Source organism: Cervus canadensis, chromosome 24 (genome assembly GCF_019320065.1).
Source record: "Cervus canadensis isolate Bull #8, Minnesota chromosome 24, ASM1932006v1, whole genome shotgun sequence".
NCBI classification, from domain to species: Eukaryota; Metazoa; Chordata; class Mammalia; order Artiodactyla; family Cervidae; genus Cervus; species Cervus canadensis.
Window position 1 is genome coordinate 43399432 of NC_057409.1, and position 25175 is coordinate 43424606.

General features: G+C 44.3%; 2 protein-coding genes across 5 annotated transcripts in view; one reads left to right on the plus strand and one right to left on the minus strand.

Annotated features, from left to right (window-relative positions):
* KIAA2012 (KIAA2012 ortholog) overlaps positions 1 to 5002 on the minus strand; it is a 127436-nt gene extending 122434 nt beyond the window's left edge. For all 3 annotated transcript variants that reach the window (XM_043444559.1, XM_043444558.1, XM_043444557.1), the window contains exons 1-2: positions 4560 to 5002; positions 2927 to 3211 (exon numbers count right to left, since the gene is read on the minus strand). In XM_043444559.1, the coding sequence (XP_043300494.1) occupies positions 2927 to 3211; positions 4560 to 4643 (369 nt within the window). In that variant the 5' untranslated portion in view covers positions 4644 to 5002. The remainder of the gene's footprint in view (positions 1 to 2926; positions 3212 to 4559) is intronic.
* The window catches only part of LOC122426022, an 83701-nt gene that overhangs the window by 24876 nt on the left and 33650 nt on the right, over positions 1 to 25175 (plus strand). For both annotated transcript variants that reach the window (XR_006265108.1, XM_043444563.1), the window contains exon 3: positions 18524 to 18577. Coding sequence is in view for 1 of the 2 variants with exons in the window: in XM_043444563.1 (XP_043300498.1) it covers positions 18524 to 18577 (54 nt within the window). In the remaining variant the exon portion in view is untranslated. The remainder of the gene's footprint in view (positions 1 to 18523; positions 18578 to 25175) is intronic.

The window sequence follows — 25175 nt, forward strand, 5'->3', positions numbered from 1 at the left end:
ATGGATGTGAGAGTTGGACTATAATGAGAGCTGAGCACTGAAGAATTGATGCTTTTGAACTGTGGTGTTGGAGAAGACTCTTGAGAGTCCCTTGGACTGCAAGGAGATCCAACCAGTCCATCCTAAAGGAGATCAGTCCTGGGTGTTCATTGGAAGGACTGATGCTGAAGCTGAAACTCCAATACTTTGGCCACCTGATGTGAAGAGCTGACTCCTTGGAAAAGACCCTGATTCTGGGAAAGATTGAAGGGAGGAGGAGAAGGGGACAACAGAGGATGAGATGGTTGGATGGCATCACCGACTCAATGGACATGAGTTTGAGTAAACTCCAAGAGTTTGTGATAGACAGGGAGGCCTGGCGTGCTGCAGTCCATGGGGTCATAAAGAGTCAGATACGACTGAGGGACTGAACTGAACTGAATGTGGTCAATATGATCGATGGATACCTCAGAAAGATGGGAACTTCTTTTTCCCATTGAGCCCAGGTCTAACTAAAAATGAAGCCATCCCCCAAAAGACTCATCTACTTTTTTTTTTTTTTTTTTTTTAAGACTCATCTACTTTATAAAGAAATGAGATTCCTGTTGTACGGAATATTTCAGCCATGTGGACAAGCATCTGAAAACTGTAGAAGGTATTCTTGCTCTGGGCAGTAAGTCAGCCTACATATGAGTGTCTACCCAGTAAAACAGAAACCACTCTAAATATTTAAACATAGAAGGAATTTAATTCAGGGAATTGATTACACCAGTGACTAGAAAGCTCAGAAGCCAAAAGGATGTTGAGGCAACACTGAGATTACTAACATTGGGAAGCCAGTCTGACCCCTAGGGCCGAGGGAGTAGCTGGCAAGGTCCCCTGGAGGAACCTGCAGCCACGATGGGCCTTCCTGGAGCTGGACCACAGAGGTGATGGAGGTACTTCTGACCACCACGGGTGGACTGGAGGAGAGAAACACCCAGGTGTTTCTGTTCTCTCTCTCCAACCTCCTTCCAATGTCACCCAGTGGCAAATTCAATTAGAAGCCAGTTGACACAGATGTCTGTGGAATTACATGCAGCCTGTGGCCAATCCCACTGTGATACAGAATGGAGTCAGGTAAGGGGGAGGAGAGGATGTGAGGGCGAACAGGCCAAGGGCTGACACAGATTCCCGGAGGCCCTCCCAGGCCACAGACAACAGGGTGAAGTGCAAGGCCTGGAGAGGTAGGCAGTCTCGGTGTGATCCGGGCTCTGTCGTTCACTAGCTCTGAGAATTTGGACAAGTCACTTAACTCCTCCAAGCCTCAGTTTCCTCATCTACAAACGGGGGCAAGAGAAACCACATCTCACAGGTCATTGTGAAGATTTAATGCAATAATAGTTGTAATATAATTATAAGTATTCAGCAACAATTGGTTTCCTGTCATCAAAGAATTTATGATTTTTAATATCAAGGGCAGCTGGGCATTTGGTCAAAGTTATTAAGCTTCTTTGAAACATTTTGAAAGAAGGAAAGGGGGCGGAGAAATTTTCCTTTTGGAAACTCTTCATCGGAGGGATATGATAAATTGCACTATAATGATACTGGGGGATGATTTAAAACACATTGAGGGTATTGTGCATGACTGATTCATCCATTTCACAGACATTTATGGGTACTCACTATTTTTTTTCTGGAAACTAAGATTTAGATGTGGTTTCTGCCCTCAAGGAGATGGCAGCTGATGGACCAGAGATGACTTGCATTGTCTGATGGTATGGGAATGCTCACAGAGGAAGGAGCAATGGGATAGCTCTGTCGAGGGAAGTGGGAGAAGCTTCAATGGGTGATAATAGTGGAGTTGTGTTTTGAAGGATGAAGAGGAGTTTTCCAGATGTAGAGGCATGTGCAAAATTGTAGAGTTACAAAAGGGCACAAGATATTAGTGGAATGGTGCGCTCTTCACATGGATGGGGCCTTGAGGGGTCCATAGTCATGGTGGTGGTTAGAACAAGTGGCAGATATGGCTAGAAATGAAAGAGAAAGCCAGCGCATGAAGGGCCTGGAATGGAAGTTAATCCTATGGAGAAAGAAAAGCCAGCAGAAACTTTTAAACTAGGGAGTCTCCCACCATCTATGACCTAGAATTTCATGAAGTGATACATCATCCCAGTCTCTCTCATGGCCTCAACCAAAGGGCTGATGCAATGCTGATATATAAATCAGGGGACATATCTACATCTCATAGGAGATTAGAAATCATGAATCAGAAAAATGAGCACAAGGGTTTCCCCTTAATATTAAATTCAGGGTGGAAAAAGTCATTAACTTATCCTGCAGATGCTGAAGGGCTCAAAGTAAATATTTAAAATATTCTCCTTTCCACAAAGCCAAGAATGTCAGAGGTGTGAAGATGATGCTTGTGGCTATGAGACAGGATTTCAAGGATGCTGATGAAATGTCTGCTGGCAGGACCTGCCTGAATTCTGAAAAGGACCTTGTGTAATATAATGGAAAGGAAAACACAAAACGATAATGATATAGTCCAGGTGGGTCAAACAGTAAAGAATCTGCCTGCAATGCAGCATACCAGGGTTCCATCCCTGGGTAGGGAAAATCCCCTGGAGGAGAAAGTGGCAACCTCCTCCAGTATTCTTGCCTGGTCAGTTCCATGGCCAGAGGAGCCTGATAGGCTACCATCCATGGGATCGCAAAGAGTCAGACATGACTGAGCGACTTTCACTTCAATTCACATGCTTTCCAGAGCCCTTTCATGTAGATTATTTCATTTAAGCCTCATGACAGTGGCGTGCCGTGAGTACAGTCCCATTCTGGAGATGAAGAAATGGAAATCTGAGGGTTTCAGAGCTTCCTAGTATATGTGAAGTTATACCCAAGGCTGTAGCTGGACTTCTAGACACACAGGACAGCGCCTTCTCTGAGCCCTGGACACTGCTCTGCTTACCTGTCTCCTTCCGTACGCCAGGATGGCTTCTTTGAGGTCCTGAAGTGTGCGCAATTCAAGATCTGGCCTCTTCCTGCAGCCTTTGGGGCAGTAGGGGCCTTTTCTCCTCTCTTCGGGGGTCCATGCTGAAATAGCCAAACCTTCCGAGTAGAGGATCAGGGCGCCTTTTCTAGTGCTGAATGTTTTAGGAAGAAAGAGGCTCCACGTGTGCTGGTCAGCGTTGCCCTCATCCTGTGGTTTGCTGACCAGGATGTAATCTTCCGGGGACTTCCAGTTCAAGTAATCCTGCATTGGAAACAAAGCACCTTAAATTGGCCCACAGTGGAAGGCCCTTTCACAGCAAATACTGCCTGGACAAGTGTTTAACATGTTGTCTGTGACTGGTTTTCCCTGAATTGCTCACATGGTGTCACGAACACTTTTTTTTTTTTTCATTTATTTATTTATTTTTTAACACCAAAAACATTTTGTATTGGGGTATAACCAGTTAACAATATTATGATAGTTTCAGGTGAACATTGAAGGGACTCAGCCACATATATACATGTATCCATTCTTTTCCAAAGCCCTATACTCCTTTTAGCAACTGATTTTGTTCTCCACCTCTCAGAGTTAGTAGAACACAGGGCATGGTTCTCTTTTACCCCATATAACTTTCAAGAGAGACTTTTTATGCCTGGAGGCTTGAATAGGGTAGAATGTGGCTTCTAGGCCAGTTAAAATTTCCTGGTATGCAAGAAAGTAGTCAGAATTACCAAGGGCAGCAGATAACTTTGAAATTAGACCTGGAGTAGCTGGCAGTTTAAATGGGAGAAAACCATTCCAACCCATCGCTTCAGCCGTATGCAGGGAGAATTCCTATACATTCCAGATGCTATGTAATGTTACCTAATTTGGCTGTTTAGGAGCCTATAAAGTAGTTACATATCTTGTAAGTAAGTGAATGCCATTGGCCACAGAGGTCCTTTGAAACTTTATATGTCTTTTAATACAGTGAAGGTCAAATATCATGACAAACTACCATGACAATGGAACTCTCTGTGTGATTCAAAAATTTTCAAAGCACCCCCAGTGGATTTCTTATTCCTGGCAGGATTCAATGAAATAAAATTCCAGTACAACAAAGGAATTTTGCCACCTCTTTAAAAATCTTCTAAAATGAAAAAAAAATTTTTTTTTTTACTTATATTAAATATGAGTCCTTGTGGGTTGAATTCCAGAAGGTTCAAGGAAGCCATTGAATTGGCACGAACATACTCAGCATTTTAACCACAGAACACGATGTCTAAAAACCCAAACATCCATCAGCTTGCCTAGAACCCAGGTGGAAATTCTGGTCTTGTACCAAACCGCACCAATTCTAGACCACGTGGAATCTCCTCTGGTCTAAAGCAAATGAGGCCATAAATCAGTGAGGGAGGGGGAGGACAAGGGCCCAGGTGGCAACTTCCTTAGGTCAAGCAAACTACCTTATTTTTTTGAGTTTCACCAAGGAGGAGGGATGATCTCTCGGCGACCCCCACCACCTCAGAAACAAAACCAACCAACACACAGAGGGCTCAGCCCCAAGTGAAAAAACAGAACGTTCCCCTCCCATCCCCCAAATATGCTTTTATTCATCGGTAAGACTCACCTCCGGTTCAAAATAGACTTCGAACTTCTGTTTGTTCTGGACCAGCTTGCCATGTCCCCGGCTCAGGAGGGAGAGGGTGAACATGGTTTTCCTCTGAGCACCCTTCTCAAGGGCAGTTCATCTTGGTTTTGAAGGCTGAAAGCTGGTCACACCTCAGGGTTTCCTGAGCTCAGCAGTGAGCCCAAGAAGACCACAAACACTGGGCCTTTGATGAAATACATTTTTTTCACTCGTCCAGCAGCTTCTTAATAACAACTAGCCACACAGTTTAGACAGTGTGTGTCTTTGTCGGGAGAAAAAATAAACCACACACCCAGACTCCTCAAGCCCTGGACTGTCTGCTCTCTGGGCAGCCCTCTCCCTTCCCTTCGCCGGCACCCTTGTTGTGCCCTGGTCCCGTTGCTCGGGTACCGGCCGTGTGCATCGGCAGATTTGGGCCACAAGCACCCTCCTTCTCACTGGGACCGGAGGTTGTTTCCTGGTTGCCATGGCAGCACAGGGACGGGAAGTCCCTCAAGCCGGACTAGGCAAGGCAGTTCACACCCTGTGGGGAGGGAGGGTCACGTGGACATCGAAGGGACCAGGCTCAGATTTCAAGTCCTGATTTCGGGGATGAGGGGCATGTTGGGATATTTTTTGCTGTTACAGGACTTGTCCTGCTGGTAGACAGTGTCTCCCCCTTCTTCGGCTATGAGAGCCTTTCACTGTCAAGCAAGCATTAACAGACTCAGAGGAGTCGTCTAGGTCACCTAAAGCGACCTGTGACGTTTTCCTTGGCTGAGCTCCAGGGTCTTCTCAGCTGGACATGAGGCCCCTTTTTCTGGTGGTTGCTGCTTTGCAGGAATGAGTGCAGGACACCTGGCCTCTCGAGATTCCTCAGCATACCTGGGTCTCACTTGGGCAACTTCCGTCTCTAGAGGGTCTTCTGTGGTGGCTCAGATGCTAAAGAATCTGCCTGCAATGCAAGAGTACTGGGTTTGATCCCTGGGCCAGGAAGATCCCCTGCAGGAGGAAATGGCAACCCACTCCAGTATTCTTGCCCTGAAAATCCCATGGACAGAGGAGAGGAGCCTGGCGGGCTACGGTCCACGGGGTCACAAAGATTTGGATACGACTGAGCGACTAACACTTTCACTTTCAACTCTAGAGGGAGGGGGTACTTGGGAGGTGTGGGTAGTGGGCATTTGGGTTGTCACAATGACTGTCTGCTGTCCTGCCTAATGAGGAAATGTCTCACTCTGAGTGCCGAAGTCATCCCCTTGGAGAAACACTGTTGTGGCCTGGGCTGCTTGTTCTTGATGCTGACGCCATGAGGAGGACAGGACTGAGGGGAGGTGGCCAGGGAAAAAAGAGACCATTTTGCAGGTGATCTGGGACTCTACTTCGGTCTGGAAAAGCGACCTGTCCTGTCATCTGTTATTGGAGTCGTCAAGGCAGTCCTGCGGGAGTGCTCCCTGCTGACCTGGAGGAAGAAGTGCAGCTGGACCCAGGCCCACGTACTGTCCCATCTCCCTCTGTGGCTGTCCCTTTTCTGGGAGGCAGGCTCAAGTCTCATAAGGAAGAAATAGAGGTCATGGTGTATAGTGAGATTGGATTTATCACGGGGAATCAAGGCAGTGAATGCAGAGGCTCAAAACGGAATTTAGTCAAAACCACCATGGATACCACTTCGACAGCCCTTGCATGCTATGTGCTAAGTCGCATCAGTCATGTCTGACTCTTTGCAACTCCATGGACTATAGCCCACCAGGCTCCTCTGTCCATGGGATTCTCCAGGCAAGAATACTGGAATGGGTTGCCATTTCCTCTTCCAGGGGATCTTCCTGACCCAGGGATCGAAACTGGGTCTGTTACATCTTCTGCATTGGCATTGTCAGGCAGGTTCTTTACCACTAGCACCATCTTAGAATGACTATTAAAAGAAAATAAAAACAAACAGAAAAAGTCCAGAAAATAACAAGTGTTCTGAAGATGTGGAGAAATTAGGATCCTTGTGTACTATTAGTGGGAATATCAAATGATGCAACAGGTGTGGAAAACAGTATGTCAGGAATTCTCTGGTGGCCCAGTAGTTGAGACTCTGGGCTTTCACTGCCAAAGATCGGATTCAGTCTCTGGTATGGGAGCTAACATCTACAAGCCATTTGGCGTAATACATAAACAAAAAACTGTATGACAGTTACTGAGAAAATTAAACATAAATTACCATATGATCCAGCAATTCTACTTTTGGGTATATGACCCAAAAGAAGTGAAAGCAAGGACTCATATATTTGAACATCCATGTTTATAGCAGTGTTATTCACAATAGTTGAAATGTGAGAAAAATTCAAGTTTTCACTTGACAGATGATAGATTAATGGAAAAACAAAGTGTGACAAATATATACAACAGAATATTATTCAGCCTTGAAAAGGAAATAAATTTGGATACATGCTACAATATGGATGAACTTTGAAGACATTGTTGTTCAGTTGCTAAGCTGTGTCTGACTCTTTGTGACCCCATAGACTTCAGCACACCAGGCTTCCCTGTCCATCACTATCTCCCAGAGTTTGCTCAAATTCATGTCTATTGAGTCAATGATGCTATCTAACCATTTCATCTGCTGCTACCCCTTTCGCCTTTGTCTTCTATCTTACCCAGCACAGGATCTTTTCCAAAGAGCCAGCTCTTTGCATCAGGCGGTCAAAGTATTGGAACTTCGGCATTAGTCCTTCCAATGAATAGTCAGGGTTAATTTCCTTTAGGATTGACTGGTTTGATTTCCTTGAAGACATTATGCTGAATGAAATGAGACAGTCACAAAGGAACAAATATTGACATTGTATGACTCCAATTGTATGAGGTAAATACTTTGAATAGTTGAATTCATAGGGACAGAAACTAGAATGATATTTCCCAAGAGAAGTGGGAAAAGGAATGGAAAGTTAGTGTTTAATGGGTACAGAGTTTCAGTTTTGGAAGATGAAAAAGTTCTGGCAATGGGTGGTGGTGATAACTGTACAATAATGTGAAAGTACTTAATGTCAATGAATGGTACATTTAAAAAGTATTAAAATGATAAATTTTATGTTATGCATACTTTAGACTTTGAGCTAAAATCTAAAAAAATGTAGAGCAAAGAAAATAAAAAACTGAATATAGCACTTCGTAATCTGAAAGCCATTGGTCAGCATTATTATAGAGTGAACTCCTTACAGCAGATGAGACAAAATTCTACAAAATGAGAGTTCCAAATAGTTTCCAGGGCTTTTAAGCTACTGATGTTCTCTCCCATGGGCTTCCCAGTTGGTGCTAGTAGTAAAGAGCCCGTCTGCCAATGCAGGAGACATAACAGACATGAGTTGGATCCCTGGGTTGGGAAGATCCCTTGAAGGAAGGCATGGTAACCCACTCCAGAATTCTTGCCTGGAGAATCCCAAGGACAGAGGAGCCAGGCGGGCTACAGTCCACGGGGTCACAAAGAGTCAGACACAAGTGAAGTGCATGCACGTTCTCTCCCATCATCTTCTCCATCCCTGAAAGGGTCAAAAGGGCCTTTCAACAAAACTCTCCTAGAAGATTACTACATGTGAGATGTGGTCTCTGCCCTCAAGAAGCTCCCATCAGGGTGAGAAGACAGGTGTGTGGGGGCCAGCATCTGAAAGATGATGTGACAGCAGTGATTTGGAGGTGGAAATGAGCAGGTGCTCTAGGAAAAGAAGCAAGGGTGGTGGTGTGATGCATGGTGATGGTGGGGTGATGCATGGTGATGGTGGGGTGATGCATGGTGGTGGGCCTTGTAGAAGGCCACAAGGATGAGGGATATTAGAGGTGGGCTTTAATGGACATTCATGGATGGTGAGGAGGGAGGATGAGAGAGGCAGGAGCCATGGACAGGAAAGTCTGAGATCTCTGGGGGAGGACCACCTTCTTTGGTGTAGCCAGCTTCTTTGGTGTAGCCACAGCTTTGGCTCCCATGGACAGAGATGAAGCTGGGAAGATGGGCCAGCTAGCCAAGACCATGAAGGCAACATGTCCCTGTGAGGGCATCTTGGACTTCATTCTTCAAGTAGGATTTTGAAAACAGGGGGTTGTTGAGATTCTACCTGGATTTTAGAAAGATAACTCTGTGAACAGTATAAAGCATGGATAGAATGAGGGGTGTTAGCTTATCATAAACTTCTGGGTGAACTTTTAGGACCTTGCATCCCACGCCAAACTTCCCCTGGATTTGAATGAATTTGTCAATTAGGCCAGGAATAGTCACTTGCTAAATAGCCTTTGAGTGAGACATAGAAGGGAAAATTCCATACCAAGTGTAATGAAATATAATGTTGCCATTTCACATGCTAGCAAGGTTATGCTCAAAATCCTTCAAGCTAGCCTTCAGCAATATGTAAAACAAGAACTTTCAGATGTACAAGCTGGATTTAGAAAAGGCAGAGGAACCAGAGATCAAATTGCTGACATTCATTGGATCATGGAGAAAGCAAGGGAATTCTGGAAAAACATCTACTTCTTCTCCATTGACTACACTAAAGCCTTTGACTGTGTGGGTCGCAACAAACTGGAAAATTCTTAATGAGATGGGAATACCAGACCACCTAACCTGCCTCCTGAGAAACCTGTATGCGAGTCAAGAAGCAACAGTTAGAACTGGACATGAAACAATGGATTGGTTCAAAATTTGGAAAGGACTACATCAAGGCTGTATATTGTCACCCTGCTTATTTAACTTGCATGCAGAATATATCATGTGAAATGCCAGGCTGGATGAATCACAAGCTGGAATCAAGATCGCCAGGAGAAATATCAACAACCTCAGATATGCAGATGATACCACTCTAATGGCAGAAAGTGAAGAGGAACTAAAAAGGCTCTTGATCAGGGTGAAAGAGGAGAGTGAAAACGCTGGCTTAAAACTCAGCATTCAGAAAACTAAGATCATGCACCTGGTCCTATCACTTCATGGTAAATAGATGGGGAAAAAATGGAAATGGTGGCAGATTTTATTTTCTTGGGCTTCAAAATCAATGTGGACAGTGTCTGCAGCCATGAAATCAAAAGATACTTGCTCCTTGGAAGGAAAGCTTTGACAAACTTAGACAACATAGCAAAAAGCAGAGACATCACTTTGCTGACAAAAGTCCATGTAGTCAAAGTTGTGGTTTTTCCAGTAGTCATGTATGTATGTGAGAGTTGGACCATAAAGAAAGCTGAGCATCCATTATTAGAGAAATGGAAATCAAACTACAATGAAATATCACCTCACAATTGTCAGAATGGCCATCATCAAAAAGTCTACAAACAATAGATACTGGAAAGGGTGTGGAGAAAGGGAACTCACTTGCACTGTTGGTGGAATGTAAATTGATACAGTCACTGTGGAAGAGACAATATAGAGATTCCTTTAAAAACTAGAAATAAAACCACCATATGACCCAGCAATCCCACTGCTAGGAATATACTCCGAGGAAACCAAAACTGAAAAAGACATGTGCCCCAGTGTTCACTGCAGAACTATCTACGGTAGCTAGAACATGGAAACTAGAGGTCCATCAACAGATGAATGAATAGTGAAGCTGTGGTACATATATACAATAGAATATTACTCAGCCATAAAAAGGAATGCTGAGGTGGATGAACCTAGAGCCTATTATACGGAGTGAAGTAAGTCAGAAAGAGAAAGTAAAATACTGTATACTAACACACACATATGGAATCCAGAAAGGTGGTACTGATGAAACTATTTGCAGGGCAGCAATGGAGACACAGACGTAGAGAACAGACTTATGGACGTGGTGTGGGGGTGGGGAGGAAGGAGAGGATGAGATGTGTGGAGAGTAGCATGGAAACTTACATGACCACATGTAAAATAGGTGGTCAATGGAAGTTTGTTGTATGACTCAGGGAACTCAAACAGGGGCTCTGTAACAACCTAGAGGAGTGGGATGGGGAGGGAGATGGGAGGGAGGTTCAAGAGAGAGGGGACATATGTGTAGCTAAGGCTGATTCATGATGATGTTTGGCAGAAAGTAACAAAATTCTGTAAAGCAATTATCCTTCAATTTAAAAATAAATTAATTTCAAAAAAAGGAAAGCTGAGCGTCAAAGAATTGATGCTTTCAAATTGTGGTGCTGGAGTAGATTCTTGAGAGTCCCTCAGATAGCAAGGAGATCAAACCAATCAATCCTAAAGGAAATCAACCCTGAATATTTATTGGAAGGACAGATGCTGAAGCTGAAGCTCCAATACTTTGGCCATCTGATGGAAAGAGCCAAGCCATTGGAAAAGACCCTGATGTTGGGAAAGATTGAGGGCAAAAGGAGAAGAGGAAAGCAGAGGATGAGATGGTTAGATAGCATGACTGACTCAGTGCACATGAATTTGAGCAAGCTCTGGGAGAGAGCGATGGACAGGGAAGCCTGGTGTGCTGCAGTGCAGGGGGTCACAAAGAGCCGGACTTGACTTAGTGACTGAAGAAGAACAACATTTTGAAAATGCCGCTGCTCAAGGGAGAGAGTAAGGAGCATAAGAGGAAAGTGCTGGAGTGGCTGGAACTTGAATGAGAGCCATAGTTGTTGGCTATGGAATAACTCCAAGTTTTCCATCAGCAATTCTTTCTCTGAGCTCACCTGACTTGGAAATGTTAACTCATGTATAGGTGGTGAAGCCGGTCCCCAGGAAGTGGTCTTTCTGAGCCTAGGTTGGGTGAGCATCTCCCTGGGAAAATAGCCGGGTGCCCATCTGGCTCCCCCAATGCTGTGCAGCAAGGCTGGGATGGTAGTCTGGGAGCAGCCAAACCATAGCCCAAAGAGGGCCTCTCTTGAACTGTCGTGTTTACATCCATGCTGTTTAATACAGACAATGAACAGATGTACAGATCAATTAATAGACATTTAAAAGCATTTACTCGGTCCCCACAGCGGTTTATGGAAAGTGCATTTAGAAAGCAATCGAGGTTATTGCTATTCTAAAGTGCTAGGGGATCCCAGATGAAAGGCCCTTGTAACTGGAAAGTATTTATAACTCAAGAAGAAACCCTCCACACCCATGCTATATAACACCAACACCATCTCCCGGCATGCCTGACCTGTCAGCCCATGCAGCATGTCTGTTTAAATTACACTGTAAATTCTATAGGGTGGAGACCTCGTTTTTATGGTTTGTGAAGCACCGCGAATAACCATGACGCTCTGTAAATAAATAGAAACTGCATGACACAAAGAAAAGAGATGTTATTCAGTGGCCGTGTCCCCAGCGCGTCCAGGAATTTGTCCCTTGCTCCAGAGCGTTTTGCAGTAAATGGATGCCACATTGGCGAAGTAGCCTATGGGATGGTGAGGTCCTCACCCTCCTTTAAAGGTCAGTGTGAGAATGTGGTCTAGGAATTCTAGTCACCTGCTCAGACAGCCTACAAGACGAATCATTGCTGCTGTCTTAGTTACTTCATGAGGCAAGACCAGGACACAGAGAAATGAAATGATTTGCACAAGACTTCCCTGGTGGCACTGGAAGAAGAATCCACCTGCCAGTGCCAGGGACAAGGGTTCGATCCCCGGTCAGGGAAGATCCCACATTCAGTGGAGCAATTGAGCCCGTATGCCACATCTACTGAAGCCTGCACACTCTAGGGCCCATGAGCCATAACCGATGAGCCCTTCAGCAACTACTGAAGCCCATGTGCCTAGAGTCTGTGCTCCACACCAAGAGAAACCACTGCAGTGAGAAGCCTGAGCGCCCCAGGCATGCCACACTGTGGCCAAGTAGCCCTCGCTTGCCACAACTCGAGAAAAGCCTGCAGAGCAAGGAAGACCCAGGGCAGCCAAAAATAAAAAAATAAAGCAGTGTGTACATGTAAAAATAATTTAAAAAATAAATGATTTGCACAAAGCCACAGACAAACCAGAGGTGACAAAAGACCTGGTCCAAATTTGGTCCTGCCTGCATGAGTGCTAAGTTGGTCAGCCGTGTCCAGTTCTTTGAGACCTCATGGAGCCTCCAGGCTCCTCTGTCCGTAGGATTCTCCAAACAAGAATACTGGAGTGGGTTGCCATGCCCTCCTCCCGGGGATCTTCCCGACCCAGGGATAGAACTGTGTCTTTTCTGTCTCCTGCATTGGCAGGCAGGTTCTTTACCACTAGCACCACCTGGGAAGCCCTAATCCCAGCCTATTGGTCATCCCGCTTCTGCAACAGAGTAGCAGCAATGATTCATAAGAAGCTACATTACATCCTGCCTAGTATCCACCAGTGGGGAAGCTGCTAACTGAGGCCATCACATGGACCCCTTCTACCATCAAACTGGTGATTGGACACTGGATTTGTGTCCAGCAGCTGTGATAACCTCAAAACAGTCATATCTCTTCAACCTTTTTTCTCTTCACTTGACCTTTCAAATCTAGTTGCAGTGGAGTCGAGGCAATCACATTTTTAGCTTTCCAGCATCATGCACTGAAGGGACATGGAATGAAGGTTGGTAAAGCCATCTGTGGTCATCTGCCACAAGCACCAAAGATAAGTTGTCCAAGAAAGTCCAAACAAAAGATATTAAAAAAATGTGGGCTGTGTATGTCACAATCAGCATGGCTTTGCATTATGAAAGCTCTATTTGCTTGTGTTTTATACTCCCGACTAGACTGGAGATCCTTGGGAGGTAGAGACCACATCTTACAGTTCTTGAAAGTGAAAGTCGTTCAGTCATGTCTGACTCTTTGTGACCCCATGGACTGTAGACTGTCAGGCTCCTCAGTCCTTGGAATTCTCCAGGCAAGAACACTAGAGTAGGTTGCCATTCCCTTCTCCAAGAGGTCATCCTAACCCAGGGAATGAACCCAGGTCTCCTGCATTGCAGGCAGATTCTTTACTGTCTGGGCCACCAGTACTTCCCTTAGCACCCCTTATATATAGTAACAGTTGAATAAACATTTGTGACTTTCTTTTTAACATGTACAGAGAGATATGTGATGATCTTTGAACCAATAGGACTGCTATATGGAAGGAATTAGGTTAAAACCTGTTTCAGTAGTTAGTAATTTGCCTGTACTATAAAGCTTAGGTGCTGGGAAACATTGATGGCAAAAGGAGAAGAGAGAGGCAGAGGATGAGATGGTTCAATGGCATCACTGGTTCAGTGGACATGAACTTGGGCAAACTCCTGGAGATTGTGAGGGACAGGGAGGCTTGGTGTGCTGCAGTCCGCGGAGTTGCAAAGAATCAGACATGATTTAATGACTGAACAACAACAAAAACAAAACTTAGGGTCATAGGTGAAAGTCACTGACCAACAAAAACCTTGATATTTAGAGGCTGACAGGGCACCGAGGGAATCAATGTGGAAGATACAGAGCTCTCAATTTGTTGGAAGAAGCACAGACTTGCTGAAGATGTCTTCCTTGGCTTGTTCAGAGGCTAGGGTTAATTTCTCATGTGGCCCAGATCAGGTTTGAAAGAAGAAAATGCAAAAGGCAATAAGGAGTACTCTAGAATCACAGCAAGGGAGAAAGTGTCAGCCGCGACTCCCTGCTCCCTTCTTCTTCTTATGGATAAATTATGACCACATGGTCCATCTAGTTGAGGAGCGAGGGAGCTGGGGATCTGTTTACTTCAGATCTTTCTGAACAGTTTGCTTTGAGAGTCTAAAATATTTAGTTTTGCTTTTGCTCAGGGCTTCATTTTATTAGTAAGAGTGCTCACAGTAATTTCAAGCTTTTAAATTTACAGTGGAGAGATAGTAAGGTTGGAGAAGAAACAAAAATCACACATTCTTGATTCTTTCATAACATGTGTAAAATCAATCATTCTGGCAAGCGGCTCAGTCACCAGGGGCGAACATAAGGGTCAACTTGTGAAGGGTCATGAGAACAGTGATTTTAATTCTAAGTGGAGAATCTCAGAGCAAATGTCGTTCATCAAAAGTACATGGATTCTGATAATTTAGAACCATTGAATATTAGAGTAAGAAGGTAAAATGCTTTATTTATGTCATTACAAGGTGGTGGGTAAATTTTTTTCTTTTGATTTTCATTAATTATTGGTACAGTGATGTTTCTTTAATGAACAAATAAGATGACTTATGTAAGACACTAGGTGTAGTGCCTGGCACACAGTACCTGCTCAGTAAATAGAAAAATTTTTTTTCGATAGATAATGAACATGGAACAACAGACTGGTTCCAAACAGGAAAAGGAGTACATCAAGGCTGTATATTGTCACCCTGCTTATTTAACTTATATGCAGAGTACACCATGAGAAACGCTGGGCTGGAAGAAGCACAAGCTGGAATCAAGATTGCCGGGAGAAATCAATAACCTCAGGTATGCAGATGACACCACCCTTATGGCAGAAAGTGAAGAAGAACTAAAAAGGCTCTTGATGAAAGTGAAAGAGGAGAGTGAAAATGTTGGCTTAAAGCTCAACATTCAGAAAACTAAGATCATGGCATCCAGTCCCAACACTTCATGGCAAGTAGATGGGGAAACAGTGGAGACAGTGGCTGACTTTATTTTTCTGGGCTCCAACATCACTGCAGATGGTGATTGCAGCCATGAAATTAAAAGACACTTTCTCCTTGGAAGGAAAGTTATGAGCAACCTAGACAGCATATTAAAAAACAGAGCATTTACAAAAAAAAAAAACCAAAAACAGGACATTACTTTGCCAAACAAGGCTCATTAGTCAGGCTTATGGTTTTTCCAGTAGTCATGTATGGATGTGAGGTTGGACTATAAAGAAGGGCTGATGCTGAAGATTTGATGCATTTGAACTGTCGGTGTTGTGAGAAAGACTCTTGAGAGTCACCTTGGACTGCAGAGATTCAAACAGTCCATCCCAGAGGAGATCAGTTGGTGTTCATTGGAAGGACTGATGTTGAAGCTGTGAACACTCCAATCTTGGCCACCTGATGTGAAGAGCTGACTCATTTGAAAAGACCCTGATGCTGGGAAAGATTGAGGGCAGGAGGAGAAGGGGATGACAGAGGATGAGATGGTTGGATGGCATCACCAACTCAATGGACATGGGTTTGGGTGAACTCCAGGAATTGGTGATGGACAGGGAGGCCTGGCCTGCTGTGGTTCACAGGGTCACAAAGAGTCGGACACGACTGAGTGACTGAACTGAACTGATCTGAATGGCATCACATAATTGAGAATACACAGAAATTCTCTCCCCACCGTTAGCACACAGTGGTGAAGCTTTGCTGTACAAAATGATGCCCTGAAAGCCATTTTCTCACACTAGGGAATCTCATGTGTTGTTCACAGTAAGTTGCTGGGCTGCATAACTAGATACTTCTCCATCACCTGGCTCCCAGTTCACTCTTTAAACTCTGTGATGGGAATGGTTTTTACAATTTCTAACTACTGTGGAGTGAAAATTGTGAGCAGTCTGCTAGTCATTTTAGCAAAATGTTAATTTGATGTACAAAGCATTTGTATCTTTCCAGGGGCATATGTATTGTATAACCCAAGGTACACAAATACCTCCCCCCTATTTGCCCACACTAGTGAGGTTTTGATGTACCGATCAGTGTCCTCACTCTTAGCCCAGGAGGGGAGCTGCCAGGGAGCTGGAGCTGATGGCCTGAGGAAGAGGAAGGGGCCTCAGGGAGCCTGGGTTCTGGGAGAACTTCCCCTCAAGGCCCTTGCTGCTAGAGTTCACTCTGTAAACCCAGGAGCCCCTGGCCCACAGGTAAGCCCACTGCCTGTGACTCAACCTTTATAGTTTCCCTTGGAAAAACATTCATGTCTTCCAGACAGCCGAGTTCAGATGCAAGTCCTTCTGCAGAGATGGAATTAACCATACTGTGTAGGAATGGGACCCAGAGCAGATGCCTGGGTTTGGGACTGATCAGGGAGAAATGAGGGAGAGGAAGAGTTGGGGCAAGATGGTGGGTAAGTCTCCCTTGGGAAGTGGGTCATGAGGCCCATCCTCAGTGCTTTGCCTGTTTCTCCATTTCCCCAGAAAGACAGCCTGTGCCTACACTCCTCCAGGCAACAATCTTAAAGTGGGGCAGAGGTTGCCAACCTCTGGCTGGCCCCAGGAAGCTCTGTAAATAGGTGTTTAAGGAGGGAAGAAGCATTTCCTTCTGATCTTGCAGAGCAGACCCACCTAGAGCAGTAAGCCCCTTCTCAGAGGCCAAAGACCAGATGCAGGCCTACTGTGAGTTGAGAGGACCCACTGTGTCACAAAAAGTGTGGTCAGATGTGAGCATGTCCTCTGCAGAACCTTGGGTCTTAACCAGTCCTTGTGCAAGCCCACCTCTGATGCCAACCCCTTCTAAAGCAGGTTTTGCAGGGCAGTTGTTAGGCAGGGAGAACATCTTTGAAAGAGTACATTCCAACGGGATTGCCTGAGAGGAGGGGCAGCTTTTCAGATTTTACCAAAATCCTCGTCTTGATTCACTGTCTAGACATGGTTAGGTGCACAAAGGGTTAACAGGCCTTGTAGGACTCGGCTGCCAAGTACATTTAATGCTCAGTCCAGCACTCCCGGCTTGTATTCTTACACTGCTGGAGTGGCCTGTTCATGGCATCTGGTTCCCTGGCAACAGCTTTCATTGGCTCAATCAAAGCCCTTTCTTCTTAAGAAAGCTCCTACTGAGACGCCCACCACCACCACTAATCACCATCTTAACTCAGGGTTTAGGATGCAGCTGGTATGAAAAATAGTATTTGTGTATGTGAGAAGATAAAGTAATGGACTGGGTTGAATACACCTGCCTTGCATGATCTTTGCACTGGTTTTCTACAGGACCAGTTGGAAATTACCTGCTTTTCCACTGGGACAGAGGGAAAGCCAGGGCCAGAAAGTTTCCCAGAGCTGGCTTTCTTTGTTCGGCAGAAATCCATGTGCCTCTGTGATTCATGACTCGCTGTTTCCTGGGCTGATCTGTGATATAACTGCGGGCTCTATGCTCTGACAAGGGGCGTTGCTGAATTGAGGGAGTTCAGACAACGAAATCCATATTGTAGAAGGCTTGTCCCCAGTCTGCCACAAGCTGGGGAAAGAAGTCTGCCTCCAATAGATCCCAGGGAGCCTGGCGTCTCCTCCACCCACCCCAAAATGTCTTAGCAGCTTCAGATTTGCTAAGAAGAATAGGGTAAAGTAACTCTTCATGCAGAATTTGGGGGGAGAAACTTGACGAGATTCTCTAACTAATAAAGATGGGCATTTTTAGGGGAATCCTTTAATCTTACAGAGAATCACTTTGAGTTTTCTTGTTTTGTCTAGCGAATGGATAGATGAAATTAATAGAGATGAGAAGAAGGCAAGCTGTCCTCACTTTTGGCTCACCTATACCAATCCATTTAATTCATTTTCATCTTTCTTTTTTTTTAATCAAATGTCATCCCATGTCCTTATTATACTCACTGAAATCTAAACACATAGCATCATTCAGGAATTAAAGTGTTCAAAATGCACAGTAATCTTTAGAAAAGATGTTGACTTTTGGCTTGGCCATCCATCCTAATATTTGTGCTGCCCTAACCTTCTGGTTCTCAAGAGAAAACCGTCATCCTGGTCATGGTGCCAAGATGTAATGGGACAGTTGACAATTCAGAGACAGTTAGGGTTTGTGGCTGCTCTGCTTGGCAAGCCAAGGTCCTCCTCTGCAGCTGTGTGTGCAGATGAATGGGCCTCTGTGTTTGATACCAGCCTGCCTGCAGCTTAGCCGAGTGAGGGCTCTCGGTGGTGCTACCTCACAAGTCGTTAAAAGATGCTATTGAGGACACGAAACAAAAACAACATATATTTGAGAGTCGTTTGGGGGCTAGGCTTGTTCCAACTCTTGTTAGATGTGTGATGGAAAAATTCTTCCAATCTCTGATCCTCAGTTTCCTCATCTGGAAAACAGGGATGATAGCATCTGTCTTGTGGGGTTATGCAAGGACTAGGAGAAATGATGTGCCACCCCCGCTGATCCTGATTAAATTATTCTGAAGTAGGGCCCTGACACTGATCATTTTTATTCACAGGCGCTCCTCAGGTGATTCTAATGTTCAGCCAGCGTTGAGAACCACATGCAGCAGGTAGGAGACTCTATGGTTATTTATTTTTTAGACTGAGGGATTCCTTGAATATCAGGAATTCTTGGGGATGGAGATGAAGAGGATGTAATAAGAGAAACAAAATTCCTTAGCTCTTTCTTCAGACCCAGGACTTAACAACAGATTGGAATGGAGGTGTAGTCTGGTGCAGTGGAAGTGTTCTCTGTCTTTGAGCCTTTTCCAAATAGTTTTTACATTCAAAAAAAAGGAAAAAAAATATGGAGTATCTATATGAAGGCTTTGATAAAAGATAGTGGGATATGGGTAAATAGATAAACATGTAGTTCCTGGGCTCAGGAAGCTTACATCCTAGCAGTGGAAAAGAAGACATGCTACAGTGAGCCTACACATTACTGGGCTTGGCACGATTAAGTATTAAGACTCCACGCTGCTCTTCCCTAGGGGAATCTTAATGGTGTGACACAGAAGTTTCACGACACTCTGAAGTGGGGACACATTTTCAGCTTGGATTCTAAGCAGGAAGTGATTCTTATCCTTTCTAACAAAGGATAGCGCACACTGGTTAAAGAGCAAGAGAATAAAGACACAGAACCCTTGGTTAGTGCATTCAGCTTTATGACATACCACACCGCTATTTTCATTAGTTAGCAGAATAGGTAGTAAACAAGCATTAGTATGGCATATTTTAAGAAAGAAAATCTTTCATGTGCATCAAGTGAAAGATTCGTTGTTTAGTCGCTCAGTCATGTCTGACTCTTCTGTCAGGCTCCTCTGTCCATGGGATTTCTCAGTTGAGAATACTGGAGTGGGTTGCCATTTCCCACTCCACAATTGAAAGGTGCTTGGTACTTAAAAGCTGTATAACAGTAAATATGTAAACAAATTTTTTGTGGTTACTAACAAGGTGGGGTAGCCACAGCAACATGAGGGCACAAGGTCTAGAGATTCTAGAACTTGCAAGAAGATTCCAAGCTGATCCCCAAGTCCTTTTGGCCACTCTGTTGTGAGTTTTCACTAATCCTTAGGATGGAGAAAGAGGAGACTGGGGTTAAAACTCCTTGCATATTCTTTGGAGTTAAGTCTACAAAAGAATATATCACAGGCATGGCATATAGGACCAAGTAGAAGCAGTTGGTAGTGGTTCCCTAAAACACTTGATTGAACATAATTCCACAGGATCCCAGCCTAGCAAAAAAGAGTTCCATAGCTGATTTTACTTATGTCTTCCATAGGCGAGGGAGAAAGAGTAAATTGTGATACATATACTGAGCTTTGCCAATTCAATATTGTAAACTGTACAGATTCTCATTACAGATTCTCTCTACAGTAATGTAGATTTCATTACTCTTAACAAATTCTCTGGGTGTTAACATAGAATCAAAAGTTAACCATTCCATTTATTAGTATGTTAAACCTAATTCCTCAATTCCAAGATGTCATATATTTTAAGATATATTTCTGATTTAATAACAGGTTTTAAGGATTAAAAAAACTACTGTAAATCTGAACACTAAAAATAACATTTATCTTGACTTTTTTTTTCGGTACTCCATTCAACTTATGAGGATAAACATTTTTTAAATTCAGCCTGATGATTCTTCCTGAATCATTTTTGACCACTGGCAGCTGTATGTAGCATTATGGGATTCTCTGCTTTTTATCACTTTGCCTAGAGGTCTTGACCTCCTTAGCAAGTGCAGGCCAGGCATTTTAATTGTTAGTCATCTTGCAGACTACTAGAGGCCTGGCAGGTTACAGTCCGTGGGGGTCCCCAAAGAGTCAGAAATGTCTTAGAGACTAAGCAACAACGACAACGACAACGACAACAACAACAAAAACAGACTTCTAGGGATTCATTCGTATTTCTTGTTCAGTTAAACTCATAGTTTTGTCCTACTCTTAATTAAATTATCCTTTCTGGAAGGTAAACAGCTTGTCTTGAAAGTCATCCAGAAGGTTCAGAAAGATATTTGGCACCTGCGGGTAACTTTGCAATGAGTGAGTTGATGGTTCCAACCTCCTTTAACTTTAAAAATTCTGTTTCTCCTGAGAGATGTGTCAGTTTTTATCGTATATAATTACAGTGCCCATTGTGTAGACTGGCAAATCCCCTTTCCGTGTCCTCTGAAATGTTTGGCTGTTGTTTTGCTAGAAAACATGAAAGTGTAGTCATGCCTTCAGCAATAAATATTTGCTTCACTTATTGTAAATATGCCTCGCTAAGCTCTCCCATGGGTAGACAATGACAACTCTGTCTCAACTCACTCTCCTGCCAGCAGGTGGCAAATTTCTTTGACGTGATATGAGCGGCATCCCAATTTTAGAAAGGTGAACAAATAGAGCCTGAGAATAAAGGGAATAAGGCAGATATCTAAGGGAAGCAAACTCGCAATATTCATTTTAGGATTCTGGTGCTCAGGGTTAGCAAAGAGACAAGTAGCCTCCTCCCCCTTACAGAATCATGTTTTCCAGGAATTAGTTGTATCTGGGTGTGCTGCATATAACACACACAACACAAAATAGAAAGTATTACAAGAAAGTAAGACAACATAGAAAGTGTTCAGTTGTGTAAGAGAGGAGTGGAGAGATGCTACGGGAATTCAGAGGGACAGAGTACCTCGGCTTGTATGGATCAGGGCAGAGGAGCAGAGGATATTCAAGAGGACATTGGAGAAATAGGTCCTGGGTGGGGTCTTGTGAAGAGAACAGGCAGATTGTGGTGGCCATGAAGAAGCACCTCTCGGATCTCCGACTGTGCGGAGCATAACTGACTGAGGACCCCACCTGTGCACTCTGAGCTCCATCATCACGTTGGCACCGAGGCCAAGCTTCCCACAGACCGTTCCTCGTGGAGGACTGAGGATGACAGAGTTGGTGCGGCAGGCAGGCTAGCTCTTGGGAGGCGCTGCTGGTGGGGGTGACTTTGGCTCCAGGACTTCTGGCAGCCTTTCTTCTTCAGAACTGCGAGTCTAAGATGCTTCCAATGCAAACTTTCTTCTCCGCTCTTCATGTGGTCAGACCTGTCCCTGGTAGTTCTCCTGGCTCCCTCCCCATTTTCCCTCACAGACGTTTTTCATAATAAATCCCTTGCACATCTAATCCCCTCATGGTGTCTGCTCCTTGGAGGACCTGGACAGATACCCAGTCTTTGTGGAGGTGCCAGGTGCGTGTCTTCAATGCGTCCCAAATCTGTCGCTGCATTTGCTTCGATATTTCTCACCACTTTTCCACTTACCACTGTGTTTTAGAAGTTGGAGCTGTTGGGTATTCTCCAGGGTGAGAGATATTTTGGGTAGTAAGAAGTGCATATAGAAAAGTCTTCCTGAGAAAAGGAAGCAGACCTAGAGGATGATTAGAAAGGCATAATAATTTTTCTTATTGTGCTAATTATTTATTTAAATAAATATTTATTATTTAAAAATATTATTTAAATAGATTTTTTTTAAAGGGACTCTTTTTGTTACAAATGACAGAAACCTAAGGCAAACTAGATTAAGCAAAAAAGGGTGAACTATGATGTTGATGGGGCTTCCCTGGTGGCTTAGCTGGTAAAGAATCCTCCTGCAATGTAAGAGACCCAGATTTGATCCCTGGGTTGGGAAGATCCCCTGGAGAAGGGAATTACCCACTCCAGTATTCTTGCCTGGGAAATCCCCATGGACAGAGGAGCCTGGTGTGCTGACACTATAGGTCACGAAGAGTTGGACACGACTGAGAGGCTAAGCACACATGATGCTGATGATATTGAGTTCCTGCATCTCAGGAACAAGCAGAATCTGAGATGGAAATGGCAACCGGATGCTATTGCTGCCTCTAATTTCTGAGGACCGTCAGATGGCCGATAACGACTTCTGGCCTTTTACATCCTGTAACCCAGAGACCTCAAAAGAGACTGATTTCCCTTTTCAGTTCCCATTCTGAGTCCCAAGGGAAAGCTCAACTTGGCCCAGCTTAGGTCAGATGGGTACCCTCACCATGAACAGCCATATTCATGGAGACCAGGTCAGGGAAGAGACCATGATGGTCCACATTATACCAGCATGGGGGGTTCATGGCCACTCTGTGCGTGTTGGAAGTTCTCAGAAGGAAGGAGGGTTGCTGAGAGGACAAAATCATTTTTATACTGTGCAGAATATGTTTGCAATATGTGTTTCTGCACCAGTGCTCAGCCATGTATAAACACCCAGACCTCACTCTTCTCTGGAGAGCTTGATAACCTCTCAGGAGGAGACTGGCTTTTACTGCCTTCCTGTCAAGAATAATAAAACAGTTTTTGGAGCTAGCACATTTGTTCATTTAACAAATATTTTTTGAATATCTAATATGTGCCAGGCACTGTGTTAGGAGCCCAGATGGGGTGACAGACCATAAGTACACAACGAAACAAAAAGTACATAATTACAAGTTATAATAAGTTTCAAAAAGGAATTAAACAGGGAATGTGGATGGAGAATGATGGGGTGGGGAGGCACCTGATTAGATAGTAGAGTTGGTGAGATTCTCTTGAAGGGAACATTTCAACTGAGACCCTTAGAGGAAAGGAGCCTGCTGGGCTAAGCGGAATTAGGGCTTAGTAGGGGCACGGCATTCCCTCACTGAAAGCCTTGCGCTAAGAGTGTTTGGTGGGTCCGACCAAGGAGAGAGGAGGCCAATGTGGTGCAGGGCGTGGTGGGGGGAGCAGTTGGTGAAGGGGAGGATAGTAAAGGGTGAGGGTGGGGAAGGTAAAAACCAGGTCAAGTGGGGTCTTGTGAGTTAGTTTTAAGGGGTTTGGGATGGGAAGTCATTGAAAGCTTTGAGGCAGCAGCATGACTTGCAATTTGTGCTTTAAAAGACGGTTCTGACTATTAGGAGTGTTCCGTCTTCTGTCTGATGGAAGTGGGTAGGAATGTTTTCTGAAAGTTGTTTGGCAGGTGCTTAGAGAAATAGAGGAGGAAAGAGAAGTTGCTCTGCTTCTATCCTGGTTCAGCACATCCTTCAAGCGAGCCATGTGGGCCAGATGGAGAAACGGGGGAAGCTTTCTTTTCTCCTTTGGCTGATGACTCTCCATTTAATGGAAAGGTAAAAGCAAATAGAAAAAAAAAAAAAAGAGAAACTGGGATATTAGACTCAAATACTGGCCAGAAGATCCAGGACCAGTTACTTAACCTCCTTCAACCTCTTTTTCTGTATCTACTGAACTGGAATAATACTGTGAACCTTGCAAGGTCATTGTGAGGATGAACTGAGGCAGAACTCGCCACAGGCGTGCCGAGCACATAGCAGCTGTTAGAACTGTGTCCAGAGCTGGTCACCTTCTGGGCCTTAAGGATCAAACCAGGCTTTGAACCCCCCACTTCCTCTTTCAGACCCCCAGTGGCTGGTTACCTTCCTTCTTACCTGAAACTCCCATAAAGAAAACGTCAGTTTACTGGAGCTTAGAGCAGTGAGGGACTTCAAAACACGCCTCTGCTTTCAAGTAGGTTATGGATTAGTTTTATTTTGCACCTTATTAAATTCCTCTGGAATGTACTCATTTTTAGCAGGCACCTGGCAGCACTGCTTTTGGGCATTTGAGAGCCCTGGGAGGAGAAAGATTTTGCACTCTCCTCCCCCACTTCATTGTAGCTCCTCTGGACTGACGCAGTGTCAAATTGTTAATGCGGTCTCCAAATGCTCACTGTTGGCGCCTGAAGTCACAGCCTCTGGCGTCCTCCGTGCTTTGGACACGGGGAAGGTGAGGTTTCAGAGATGCCCTCCATTGCCCTGATGGCCCCGCTTAACGCTGGGCTTCTTGTCCAACCCCTGACTGCCACCTGGTGAGGCTGCCTTTGAAAGCCGGTGTTTCCTTGGGAAGAACTTAAGCCCCAGTGGCCGACTTGGGTTGCAATGGAAAGTAGATTCCAAAGCTGTCCCTGGAATGTGAACTTTTCCTGGAAACTTTCCACGCTGCCTCTTAGAGAACAGCAGGCATCAACGTATTCACACCAGGAGTCAATTAAAGAAACCCAAATTATTGCCATTCCAATAAACAATGATCTCTCTTCCTTTTCAAATAAACTTGTTAGAATGGCCTAAAAGCTGGGTGTAATTACATGATCAGATAGCATAAATCTGATTAGAAGCTTTTCATCTACTTTATTTTCTGCAATCGGAGCCACTTTTAGTAGATGTTAAAAATGTATTTGAACAACTTCAATGCATACCTCTTCTAAAACCTTTTTGGGGTCCTTTTCATTCATCCTTTTTCCTTTTTGATGAGGCATGAATGTTCCTACGACACTATTCAGAGAGGAAAAGAGAGCACCATACCTTCATAATTTAGCCTGTGATATCAACACATGTGTCCTGGGTACAAACATACATATCATAGGTTTTTGAGGGGAGTCATTTAAGTTCTGAGTTAAATGTTTGATCCACTGGAGGGAGAGTAGAAGAAGTAACATGGTGGGAATATTAGCAGTAGATCATGACTATGTCTTTCAAAATTGTCTTAAAATAGGACCTTGAAATAGGACCTCCCAAGGGCAATCATTCTTAGCAATTATCCTTCTTCTGCTCCTCCAACTTCCTGCCCGCCCCCCACACACATCAAAGACAATTTCCTCATCCCAAAGTGCATCTTCGTCTATCCAAATTTGAG